This window comes from Exophiala viscosa (genome assembly GCF_022695815.1).
Source record: "Exophiala viscosa unplaced genomic scaffold EDD37scaffold_9, whole genome shotgun sequence".
NCBI classification, from domain to species: domain Eukaryota; kingdom Fungi; phylum Ascomycota; class Eurotiomycetes; order Chaetothyriales; family Herpotrichiellaceae; genus Exophiala; species Exophiala viscosa.
The window spans coordinates 295,441-307,369 of record NW_026944361.1 but is presented as its reverse complement, the minus strand read 5'-3'; the positions used below and the strand labels follow the sequence as shown (position 1 = coordinate 307,369).

Sequence of the window (11,929 nt, the reverse complement as noted above, 5' to 3'; positions counted from 1 at the left end):
TCGAGATTTGGGACCTAGAACAGACCACTCAACTAGGCCGCTTTCCAACTCACAGTACGGAGTACTCGTACTACTTACCGCCGCCACACTGCGCTTTGCTGTTACGCCGTACACGCACGAGTTAGAGACAACTCTTACAGCCTCAGCCCCCAAGTCCCAGTGCTCACCTCTACATCGCCTTAACTCAAAATTTCAGCTCTTACATTTTCTGATTTCCAAGAGTATCTTTTCGTCGGCGTCCACATAGTCAGTCATCACTCCTGAATGCTCGCCACCTGTTTCGCTCTGAAACCCCTCCTCACGAAGAACGAATCTACGAGGAATTGAGACGCCTCCTATTCCGCGCACACATTGCCACTCTTCTAGACGCGCTGCCGAACTCGTTCACCAGATCGAAAGGCGATCCAGCGTGCACACCGCGTGAAATCGACAAAGGCGTACAAGAGTCAAAAGAAGCGCCTCGAGCGCTACGACCGCAGCGATGATGGATGGTCCACTAGCAAAGGCTGTCGTGGAGAAGAAACCTATCCCAGAGATCGACTTTACATTGCATATCATGGAGGACGGCTCTCAAGTGTCCACACAGGAGAGAGTATGCAAAGGTGAGTTGCTGAAGGAGTGTCCTGTTGTGTATCGCTAAGCGGCGGGCAGATGTTCAGGCTCCGGCAATGCAAGTACCTACCGACGACCAGTTCTACGCCCCTGCCGACCTGTCGAAACCTAACCTACCATTCCTCAAACAACACTTCTACCGTGAAGGAAGACTCACAGAAGAGCAAGCGTTATGGATCATCAGCGAGGGAACGAAGATTCTAAAGGCTGAACCCAACTTGTTGGAGATGGATGCTCCTATTACTGTCTGCGGTGACGTTCACGGACAATACTTCGATCTCATGAAACTCTTCGAGGTCGGCGGCGATCCAGCTGAGACTCGCTACCTCTTTTTGGGAGATTATGTGGACCGAGGATACTTTAGCATTGAGGTTCGTTTGATCTTGTTATCGTCGACCAGTTTATGCTGACAATCCAGTGTGTCCTATACCTCTGGGCGCTCAAGATCTGGTATCCAAACACTTTATGGCTACTGCGAGGCAACCACGAATGTCGCCATCTCACGGATTACTTTACATTCAAGCTGGAATGCAAGCATAAATACTCGGAGAAGGTGTATGATGCGTGCATGGATTCTTTCTGTGCGTTGCCTTTGGCCGCCGTCATGAACAAGCAGTTCTTATGCATACACGGTGGACTGAGTCCTGAATTGCATACTTTGGAAGACATCAAAAGCGTGCGTCGTCCTATCAAAGCATGCGAGTTGACATGCTAATAATTCTCAGATTGATCGTTTCCGCGAGCCTCCCACCCACGGTCTCATGTGCGATATCCTCTGGGCCGACCCTCTGGAAGAGTTTGGGCAGGAAAAGACAGGAGAATACTACGTGCACAACCACGTAAGAGGCTGCTCATACTTCTTCTCATACCCTGCCGCATGCAACTTCTTGGAGAAGAACAACCTGCTTTCAATAATACGAGCCCATGAAGCTCAAGATGCCGGCTATCGCATGTACCGCAAAACACGAACAACTGGTTTCCCCAGCGTCATGACCATTTTCAGCGCGCCGAACTATCTTGACGTCTATAACAACAAAGCAGCTGTGCTCAAGTACGAAAACAACGTTATGAACATTCGACAATTCAACTGCACCCCTCATCCTTACTGGTTACCAAACTTCATGGACGTCTTCACCTGGTCCCTACCTTTTGTTGGCGAGAAGATCACCGACATGCTCATAGCAATTCTCAACACCTGCTCGAAAGAAGAGTTGGAGGAAGATACCCCAAGCTCCAGCATTACAGCAGAGACACCACCTGCTGCGGATGCTGAGTCAACCGAGGCCAAGCGTCGAGCCATCAAAAACAAGATTTTGGCCATCGGCCGACTGTCTAGAGTGTTCCAGGTGCTGCGTGAAGAGTCGGAGCGTGTGACTGAATTGAAGACACAATCTGGAGGTCGACTCCCAGCGGGCACACTAATGCTCGGCGCCGAAGGTATCAAGCAAGCTATCCACAATTTTGAAGATGCTCGTAAGGTCGATCTTCAAAATGAGCGCTTGCCACCCTCTCCCGAGGAGATCGAGAAGCGAAGTGCCGAGGATAGAAAGGCTGCTTTGGAAAGAGCCGCCACGGAAGCCGATAATGATGCTCAACTACAAGGTGTGGCTAGGAGGATCAGCTTGTAAGTCGAACCCAATTGGACCCAGTTATCTCGCTAACCCTCCGTAGTGGTGCAAAGAATCCTCGTGGACATCGTCACAAGGACTAAGATGCTGGTCAGACATTGGAAATAAGCGCTCTCTGTCTGCATGCACTCCTGACGTGGTGCAATATCAGCTACATGTGGAAATAGAAAGGAAGGTAGCCGTCGCGGTGTGGTTGCTGCCATGTTCGCGATACATGTGTTCAAGTCGCTACCACGTAACGACTACTACACATCCACTGCACTGCCCGGCCGTGTGTTTCGGAATGCCCACTGGGCGATACAGCTGGATGGCTGGCAGCGGGCATGGAAGATATGGTAGATACCGCCCTCCAGGCACTCCATTGGTCTGGACCTCGCTTCTGTGGGCAGCCGGTGTATTCCACCATCTGCAGCGAAAAAAAATAACCCACCGATCTACCTTCCTTCTTCAGTTATTTAGACTCTCTTCACGTTGGTTCCCACGGAGGGTGGATGGAAGCATGACCAGAATCATGTGGTTCAAAGGTAAGACTTACCATTTATTTGCTCCATTTTGAAAGGGCGTGACAAATCACTTACTTCACACGCGAGTTTCATCGTAGTCAACATGCACTTTACGCGCCTGTGAAACGATAGTAGGTAGTCATTAAGTCGAGTAAAATAAATTATCAGGTTTCGGTGGCTGGCAAATTAGACGGAGTTATAACGGCAATGGGTGTATAAGCACAATTTATGTGAAAGATCGTAGTCAAGCGCTTGCCATTGGGCCACGAAATCCCAAATTCACGAGTTGTCTAGTGAGAACATAGGTTCTGTTGACGTAGACTCCAGTCCGAACCGTGTGAGATATTTGGGGGTATCAAAATATGATGTGCAATTTGCGGCAAGCCTCTACGGCTAATGAATCCGGCGAGATCGTGCTTGAACTTTGTCATTATTGTTTCAGAATCATGACTGTGCCCGCGAACAAAAGACGGAAAATGGGTTACCGGGGAAATGCTAGCACCCGAATTAGCCTGCACCAAGCGCGGACGAAGGACCGGCCCGCTGTCTCGCATTGAGCCCAACTTCTTCCGAACAGACCATTCTACCACACCTCCCAATCACTTCCCCTTCATTTTGGCGCCTCAGGCATCTCTACATATCCTTTATCTTCCGTCAATGTCGAAAGCTTGCGCACATCGGTCCTTGGTCAGTCTGGAACGGAGTATGTCGTTACGAGGTGTCGACCAGTAGAGCTTCTCTCATCACTTTTGTTTGCAACATCGGGAGCTAAAGGTTGTTGTGAGCTGGTGAGGCTGGGGGCCGTAGGACGACTCGTCCAATGTGATCCAGTACACATGAGTTGACAGCGTTCTTGATCAGTCAAGGCAATTGCCCGGTTGGCAGCTGGAATCATGCCGGAGACTCCTCAGCATGTTGGATCCAGAGTCGATTGGGCTATCAATCACCTCAACGCACACTGGGATTTAGGTCTTCCCAGACTTCATGGCCACCAAGCTAAAGAACTCGAGAAGGATCAAGGCTCATGTGCGACCAAGTGCTTCAGCAGGATTCGCTACCTGTGCTTTCGAGTTGAAATAGAGGGCATTGTGTCAGACTTCAATGAAAGAGCTCGGCAACTTTGTTCGAAATGGAAATGGAAACCCTCACAGGAGAAAGGAACAATCCCAGTACTTCCTGTGACCAAGAGCTTCCTTGCGAGAGACATACAGGAGAAACGAAATGTATCTCCTATCAGACTCACCACACGTCAGCGTGCGGACTTGCTAGAGCTGCTGTTTGGAATCTTGAACGAGCAATTCGAACTTGCGCGACTGAGCGAATCGTTCTCACACGAGCGTCCATCCAGCACAAGCTTTAATACCGCACCCACAACACCCCAGAAGAGCGGCGTGTCGCGCGACCATGAACAAATTGTCACTCCCACCCGTCAGAATCTGCGAACGGTCGAACCTCCGATGGGAAATGATGAACCCCAATTAAAGAATCCGATGACGGGATCTGCAAAGCGATCCATAGCGTCGCCCACCAGCGTGAGTATGACCCAATCCCGTTCCTTCATGCCAGCTGACAGGCCTTTCAGAGAAACAAACGACAGCAAACATTCCGCGAGTTCCCGGGGTTTCAATCCGCGAGCTCCGCTGATATTGCACCCTTCTTGTCGAGCAGGCTCACACTCCCCCATGAAGCAACCAGCTTCGACACTGTACACACGGCCGGCGCATCTTCGGTTTTCACAAGTGCCGACGTTGAAGATGACGTCTTCAGCTCAACTGATACCTCCATGCTGAGCGTTCGAGATTGGACACAAAAGACAGAGCAATATGACGGTCCGTCAACGCAAGACTATCATGAGACAATAGCAAACGGAGATGAGGAGATGAGGAGATCCTTTGGTGCGAGTCACGCAGTACCCGTCTCGACGGATTTGATTCACGAGGCCCTGGAAAAGACTTTCAAACGAAGAGCACAATTGCCAGCAGAGACTCCTTTCTGGTTGTGCTGGGAAATCTGTCGTCTTGCTGATATTCTTGGAAGGCGACAAATTGACTTGTACAGATCCATTGGAAAGTCCAGTACCTCCAAAGAGCAGACCTTCGAAAATTTCTGGGCCGCTGCCAAACAGCTGTGCCGCGACCAGTCTCAACCACTCCCTCAAAAGTCAGAGATACCCAAATGGATGAACGACAAGAACGAATATGAAGACAGTGTCTCCAACAAGGCGGTCTATCTTACAGCAAATCTGGAATGGGCTGAGAGTCTTTCGGATGGTCTGTTTACAATGCGACCGAATGAGATCCGCTTGGAGAAGTCTTGCCGTCTCTATCGAAAATATGGAGCTGACCGTTTCTTGGTTGTCTTTGCACCTTTATTCTCAAAGCACTCCTACCCAAAGAAACTCCGTGAGGCGCACAACGATGAACATGCCTTACGCCAGAAGATCACAGGCTTCCTCACTCGAGGTCGCCACTTCATTGCAGGACGATACTGGAGAGTCTTCTACGTTGAACCAGAGAAGAACAAGAATCGGAAGAAGGACCAGTCCCCTCGTCAGAAGTTTTTCATGTTCGCCGAGTCTGGCTACGATATGTTGTCAACAGGACCCCAGGATTTTGACCTTGCGTCGCTCAAAGTTAGTGGCCGACACCAGACATTCGCGTTGGATGACGTCGCTCAATGGCACATGCCATTTGCTGCAAACATAAATTCCACCGACTTGAAGTTGTTCTCAAGATGGGGCATTGGCTTGTCGAGGACGATACCAACCACTGTTCTTCGACAGCATGAGTTCCTGCTGTGCCCCGATCCCGCGGAGGGCGAGGTCATGGACGATGGCTGCGCACTCATGTCGCTGCCATTGGCAAGAGCCATATGGCAGGCTTGCGGCGCTCCAGGAGATTCGTTACCCAGTGCGGTACAAGGCCGGATATCGGGTGCCAAAGGGCTATGGATCGTCGACTATGCATGGGAGAATCGATATCCCGACATCAGTGATCGAGGTTACTGGATCGAAGTCTCCGATACTCAACTCAAGATAAATCCACATCCTCGTGATCGCCATGATGCCGACGATTATCTGAGAACTTTCGAAGTTCTCAAGTTTGCCGGAAAGTGCAAACCCGGTCATCTCAATATGCAATTGATCACTATTCTCGAGGACAATGGTGTTCCACGAACTGTACTGGCGGAAGCACTCAGAACAGACACCCGGGCATATTCGGAATCTGTGAGAACTGCAATACAGGATCCAACAGCGCTTTTACGCTGGATAGGAGAGAATGGTCTGTTTTGCCCTTCAGACGGACAGAAGATCCTGGGATCATTTCCAGTCGAACGACGACAGCAATTGCGACTCCTTCTCGAATCTGGGTTTGACCCTGCAAACTGTGCAAGGATCATCAGATGCATGAGACACTCTCTGCGTGACTATATGCTTGATTACACTGAGAGACTCTGGATCACCCTTCCACATTCTACGTCTGTCTTTTGCATACCTGATCCCTTAGGTGTGCTGAAGGAGGATGAGGTCTGCTTCAACGCGAGCGAAGCGATAACAGATCCCAGGACTGGGCTAAGTGAGTTTATGCTTGCAGATGCCGATGTCCTAGTTGCACGAGTGCCCGCCTACCTGTCTTCTGACATCCAGAAACGTAAAGCGGTGTACAGATATGAGCTTCGGCACTACAAAAACGTCATCATTTTCCCTACACGAGGTGACAAGCCACTTGCTTCGATGCTGTCTGGTGGCGATTATGATGGTGACACTTGCTGGGTTTGCTGGGATCTTGAGATCGTTGTGTCTTTCAAAAATCATGAGGTACCGCCATTGCCTAAGCCAGACCAGTGTGGAATGTCGCAACATTCAAGGCCAATATCGGATATGTTCAAGTCAGACTCTCCCTCGAGGGATGCTATGGACGACTTCCTTGCGGCGTCTGTCGATTTCAACGCGCGGCCTAACCTGCTGGGTTCATGTTCGACAGAGCACGAGAGACTGATATACTCGCTTTGTCAAAAGAATAAGGTCGCAAAGTTGTCTGACCCAAAAGCGGTAAAATTGGCGGCCTTAGCTGGTTACTTGGTCGACTGCAACAAGCAGGGGTGGAGTCTCGACGAGGATGCCTGGCATAAAGTACGTAAGTACTCAAGTGGGCCCCGACAGCTGCCCGAGCCTGCATACAAGTCCGGTGTCCCCCCAAGAACAAAAGCTGGAGTTTACGCCAATGTCATCGATGAGCTGAAGTTCAGAGTTGCCGAAGAAGAGAAGAATCGAGTTTTGGCGGACTTCGAAATGCGCACCAAGGATATGGGTACCTATGATGAAGTGCTAAGTCGATATTGGAAAACTGCGTGGCGTCCGTTGGAAAAGAAAGACGATGTCAATACCAAGGTGGAGAAAGAGACCGGCCCAACAAAAGCGGGTTCTGGGAAGCTGCGTGGCGGTGTGCAGCAACCTGGAGAGCGCAGTCTTCTTGGATTAAAAGAGATTTTGGAAGGTCTTTTGCACGATGTGAAGGCTGTTCAACAGTTGGTGAGGGACCTCGGCTTCGAGCGATTCGACTCTTCACCAGATGAGTCGAAGGATCTACGCAATTACAATGCCGCAGTGCAGAAAGTCTACGAGCAGTATCAAGCCATCGTACCCAGAGACGTCGACCACGACCTTCGGCGCCGGTATGAGGAGGAAACCGACTACCCTTTTCCTCACTGGTCCCTCCTACGTGCATCCTGCCTCCATCGGCATGTATGCAGTAAAGGGGGGTTCCCAGGATGGGTCTGGCATGTGGCAGGCCGAGAATTATGCTACCTCAAGACGTTCTACCACCCAGGCCAACCCAGCCACGTCACGAAAGAGATACATGACTGCTTGAAGGTCAACACGAAATATGTCAAAAGTCTATTGGAGAGAAAGGCCATGGATGTCGATGAACTTGATGGAGACGACATTATTGGCGATGAGATGATGGGAAGAAGTGGCTTGGATTGAGTGAAGATGATGATACCCCTGTACGACTATGTTATTGAACCAGCCTTTTCTTTCATCTTTCGGAATATGTTGGACTATTGAATTTCTGGACAGGACTGGATATGGTATGGCATGAGAAAGGGCCTATGCGCTGAATCGGACTTTTCCCTTGACTTACAGTCTCTCTTCCCCCTTGGTTTAAGCCAGCCACCTCCGCTTCTCCTCCTCCCTTGCCTCACCAGCGTGCATTTTTGCAGATGGCTCTTTTCCCTTGCACAGTAAAAGACTTCATCATGGCCCCTCGCAGCACTTTTGAAGAGGCATTTCTTGTCTCTTCTCATGCAAATCTGTGCATTGGAGCATCATGGCTACTGATCAAGTCAGAAGGAAACGAACAACTTTTTTCAGAGTTGCGAACGTTTGCACTGTCCTAATTCTAGCATATAGCATCTTGTGTATCTCGAGCTTTTTGGTGGCAAAGCAAGCTGTTTGCTCCACGACCGCTACCGGCATCTACTTCGCCATTGCTTTCGTGGGTGATCATACAAAGCAAAGTTGTACCGCAGCTAACAACTACCAGTCGATCCCTACTATACTCACGGCGGGCCTTCGCTGCTATCTCATCTTCCGCCAGAGACAAAACTCGCAGACCATATCACCCTCTCTGGCCCTCCCACGCCTAGATTCAGCTTGCGTAGCGGCAGTTCAATGCCTGGTGGCTCTTTGGATGATTCTGGCAGGATGCAGTCTCCTTCCGATTGCACTCCGTGCACCTGTCTGCCTCTCTCAACCTCTACCACAATGGCAGGGTGATCTGGCGGAAAATAACTGGAGATATGGCTTGTCCTGCCGCCTGCATAGAGCGGTTGTCGCCTTGTCCGTCATTATGGCGTAAGTCTTCCAACTCACATCCCTCTGGTTATTTCCCTACAACAACCGGACCTTGCTGATCTCATACAGGGTCTCCATCTGTGCCGTATCCTTCTTCGACAACACGGGTCGGCGCGAGCACCGTCGCGGGTCGAGTTACCTCTGCTGCTACTGGCGAGTTTCCCGCAGAGAACCCAAGCATCGACCCGCCCCTTCGATCTCCAGCACCCGCTCTGCCTCAGAAGTCGACAAGCACGATCGTTTGTTCCTCGTGCCTGAGACACGCCCTTCCCGCTTCGAACACGAACAATGGCTCCAGCGCAGGAACAGCTTGTCCTCACAACGAGCGATATACCCTCACAAATACCACTATTACGATCCACGGTCGCGGTATGTGGTGCACAGTTACGCGCCCAGCAGCCGGTACCCGAGTACGCTGCGGTCAGTCTCAGAGGGCCGATGTCTGGACTTGAGTGACAGAAGCTCGAGTGTGATGCTGAGGTCGTCACAGTCATCCGGGTCATTGGCCACACTTTCTCGCCCGACCACAATGGTGGGCACGGCGAGATGTCGCTCGAGCAGTACAGGTAGTCCTGGGAAACCCGGCCGTGCTCAGCCTCGACGTTCTTCAGCTTCGGCAGCAGCACACTCCGTACCTGATGTCCCTTTTCTGCCTCCGCTACCTGCCCTACCTGCGCCGACATGGTCGCCGTCACTGCAGCATACGCCGCTTAGTGCCGATCCGACGATCAGGGCGTTGAGTATGGGAGTCGTCCTCGCACAATCACAACAGCAGCCGCAGCTGCCGCCGAGACATAAGTCTCGGACTCACATCCACGACGGTATTCCTGGCACGCTCCCGGGTGTGAAGCTGAACGCGCAAGCAAACATGGATGTACTCAGAGAGATTGACGGCAATGCATCATCGCCGCGGGTGACTGCTCCTGTTCCACCCATGCCACAAAAGCCTCCTCCAACGTTACCGCCACCACCACCACCAGCGTTGACCGGACCAAAGATTGCGAACATACCTGTCCCACCATTACCAGTACGCGCACCAGACCACTTCGTCTTCCCGCAGAGCACGAGACAAACTTTGCGACAGACGTCATCCCCGAGGCGGTACCGCCAGTACTACAACACGCCACATGTGCATCGCGGAACTAGTGGTCATCGCAAGGGAGATGCGACTGCAAGCGTGAGTAATTATTCTGCCAGTTCGAGCTCGTATGGCTCTGGGCATGCGGCCAGCACGATTGGGAAGAACACGTGTGTGAGAAAGACGTGATGTGCGAGGGCCTGGCTGTCAGTCAGGGTTGCAGCTAGGAAATACGAGTAAGGGATGAGACCAAAGACGCAACATTTTGCTCGCGGCAAGGGATACCACGGATGCAGGGATGAAAAGCACTAATTTGGATGACGGAGTACGAAACGAGCCATTATAAATGATGATTTTCACACCCTTTAGTGGTGTTTTCAATTGCATTTTGTTTCAGCGCTCATTTTCTCATGGAGCTCGTTCATCGTACAGGGTTCAATTCAGCGCTGTCGGCTGTCGCAATGCTTTTCCACAGCCGAAACTCCGTGAGTATGAGACAATGCCTCAATCGTCCTTGCCCTTAACCATTTCGACGGGACCTTTCCCGACTTCACTCCAGTTGGTGCTCAGTGCTGTTCCATTGCTCTCGTAGTACGATTTCATCATAGCTCGTCGAGTATCGTCGTCAGCACCAGCGTACAATTTCTTGAAAAAGCCATCGACTGCGTCGCCTGACTCAAAATCTGAGTCTACATCTTCGACTCCTTCATCGTCCGAGGTTTTTGGTGAGCTCTTAGCATCGGACTCGGTTTTAGCATCGGTGGGCTTTTTCTTTTTGGGCTTGGATTGTGCATGGAGGTCATTGGCGAGTTTGTCCCAATTTTTTGGACCATTGCGGGAGGACGTAGGGTATGATGGGGCTGTCTCTGTGACTGTAGAAAGTACAGCCGCTTTTGCTGGGTCTGGTGCTGCAGGGGTGGTGTCGTCTGTCAAGGGTTTGAGTGGTGTTGTTCCTTCCAAGTTGTGCCACTTTTGACCGGCTTGCGCTTTCTTAAGCGTCAATTCTACTTTGGTGGACATGATGCTGGATGTGCTCTGGGTTGGGTCAATTAGGGCAAAGAGGGGGTCCGCGCTAAACGTAAACGCTGAGGCTGGGTTCGATGGGTGCGGGAAAGAGATGTAGATCGAGTCATCATGGATCTCGATGTCTGCGGTGTCTTTGGAAACGCCTTTGGCGTAGATTGTGAGGGTGATGGACTGTGCGTTTTGATACCATTCGTGTCGAATTTTGGGAAGAGCGGTAAGTGTCGAGGGTGTGGTTGAGGTAGTAGATTTTGCGTCTCCGTTCGTGCTGGTTTGACCGTTTGTGGCCTGCGCTTTCGTTGTAGAAGGTGGTTCTGATGATCTGGCGACCACGTCCTCAGGGAGAATGTATCTTTGGTTGCTGATCAGAGTCGGGCCTCTAGATGTCCAGGGAAGACGTACCTTCCGTCAGCGCTGAGCTGCGGTTTCAACTGCTCGAGCATGTCTTTTTCAGTGGGGAGATCGAAGTCTGGGTATTCTTTGATTGTAGTTTCCTGCTCTGACTCTGGAAGTTTCTTGAGTTTCGCCTCAATACGAGCCATCCACATATCCCATTCCATCTTTGGAGCCTTTGACTTCTGGTCTTTCGAGATCCATTTCTCAATCGAGGTTAAGATGAACTTGGCGTCAGCGTAGCGACCCAGTCCGTAGAGCGCAATTGCTCGTCGTTGTTGTGCTGCCTGAATCTTCTCTCTCTTCGCTCGTTTCTGAGCAGATAGGACTGCATATTCTGCGTCTTTCAAGGCGAGTTCGTGTCGTGGAGGCTTGAGACGGGTGAAAGCGACTGAGCGCTGTGTGAGGTAGTCTGGGGAGAGAGGATGCTCGATGAGCGCGCGAGTGTAGGCAGAGAGGGCGCCGGCATAGTCTGACGCCTTCAGCGCCGTCGCGCCCTGGGCAGCCTGCTCCATTGGGTCTAACGAGACTCTTGTCTCGCCGAAGGAGGAGGTGGTGGTCAACGGTGAGGTCGAGGTGACCTTTCGCTGGCGGAGGCCATCACCCCCATCGGCAGGGTCTTGGTACGCCGAAGTTTTAGCGGTAACCCCGCTAAAAGCCGGTTGACGTTCCATTGCCATCGTGGTCGATCGTGAATCCTATCGACAGCAACGTGCCTCGGTGTTGATGCGGTCGGCGACCAGGTCAACGCCACCGCCAAGCCGTCTGAAAGCGGTCGCCGACGTGGGTTCTTTACCAACTGCCGCATCGTTGGGACGCGGGCGCGCACCTTGGA

At 51.5% G+C, this 11,929-nt stretch overlaps 4 protein-coding genes across 4 annotated transcripts; 3 read left to right on the top strand and 1 right to left on the bottom strand.

Moving 5' to 3' along the window:
* Positions 1 to 316: 316 nt before the first annotated feature.
* On the top strand, positions 317 to 2,240 carry EDD37DRAFT_683697 (calcineurin; the record flags this gene model as incomplete). The annotated part of the gene is made up of 4 exons (XM_062819842.1): positions 317 to 602; positions 652 to 983; positions 1,031 to 1,288; positions 1,338 to 2,240. The coding sequence occupies exons 1-4, from the start codon at positions 482 to 484 to the stop codon at positions 2,238 to 2,240; spliced, it is 1,614 nt and encodes a 537-aa protein (XP_062667711.1). The 5' UTR covers positions 317 to 481.
* Positions 2,241 to 3,467: 1,227 nt separating this feature from the next.
* Positions 3,468 to 7,902, top strand: EDD37DRAFT_496780 (RNA-directed RNA polymerase). The gene is made up of 2 exons (XM_062813414.1): positions 3,468 to 4,275; positions 4,326 to 7,902. Exons 1-2 carry the CDS (start codon positions 3,637 to 3,639, stop codon positions 7,728 to 7,730), a joined length of 4,044 nt encoding a protein of 1,347 aa, XP_062667710.1. The 5' UTR covers positions 3,468 to 3,636; the 3' UTR covers positions 7,731 to 7,902.
* EDD37DRAFT_636319 (uncharacterized protein) lies at positions 7,889 to 9,988 on the top strand. Its single transcript, XM_062816976.1, has 3 exons — positions 7,889 to 8,241; positions 8,290 to 8,600; positions 8,670 to 9,988. Exons 1-3 carry the CDS (start codon positions 8,074 to 8,076, stop codon positions 9,865 to 9,867), a joined length of 1,677 nt encoding a protein of 558 aa, XP_062667709.1. The 5' UTR covers positions 7,889 to 8,073; the 3' UTR covers positions 9,868 to 9,988.
* Positions 9,989 to 11,767, bottom strand: EDD37DRAFT_636316 (uncharacterized protein). Its single transcript, XM_062816975.1, has 2 exons — positions 11,104 to 11,767; positions 9,989 to 11,053 (listed from the first exon to the last, which is right to left on the bottom strand). Exons 1-2 carry the CDS (start codon positions 11,607 to 11,609, stop codon positions 10,183 to 10,185), a joined length of 1,377 nt encoding a protein of 458 aa, XP_062667708.1. The 5' UTR covers positions 11,610 to 11,767; the 3' UTR covers positions 9,989 to 10,182.
* Between the last annotated feature and the right edge of the window lie 162 nt (positions 11,768 to 11,929).

Bases quoted from the DNA above. Each gene is read 5' to 3' on its own strand.
- EDD37DRAFT_496780 (XM_062813414.1), top strand. From the start codon at position 3,637: ATGCCGGAGACTCCTCAGCATGTTGGATCCAGAGTCGATTGGGCTATC. The intron at 4,276-4,325 runs GTGAGTATGACC...CAGGCCTTTCAG, and splicing joins CCATAGCGTCGCCCACCAGC to AGAAACAAACGACAGCAAAC.
- EDD37DRAFT_636319 (XM_062816976.1), top strand. From the start codon at position 8,074: ATGGCTACTGATCAAGTCAGAAGGAAACGAACAACTTTTTTCAGAGTT. The intron at 8,242-8,289 runs GTGGGTGATCAT...AACAACTACCAG, and splicing joins TCTACTTCGCCATTGCTTTC to TCGATCCCTACTATACTCAC. The intron at 8,601-8,669 runs GTAAGTCTTCCA...GATCTCATACAG, and splicing joins GCCTTGTCCGTCATTATGGC to GGTCTCCATCTGTGCCGTAT.
- EDD37DRAFT_636316 (XM_062816975.1), bottom strand. From the start codon at position 11,609: ATGGAGCAGGCTGCCCAGGGCGCGACGGCGCTGAAGGCGTCAGACTAT. The intron at 11,054-11,103 runs GTACGTCTTCCC...CAGCAACCAAAG, and splicing joins CAGCTCAGCGCTGACGGAAG to ATACATTCTCCCTGAGGACG.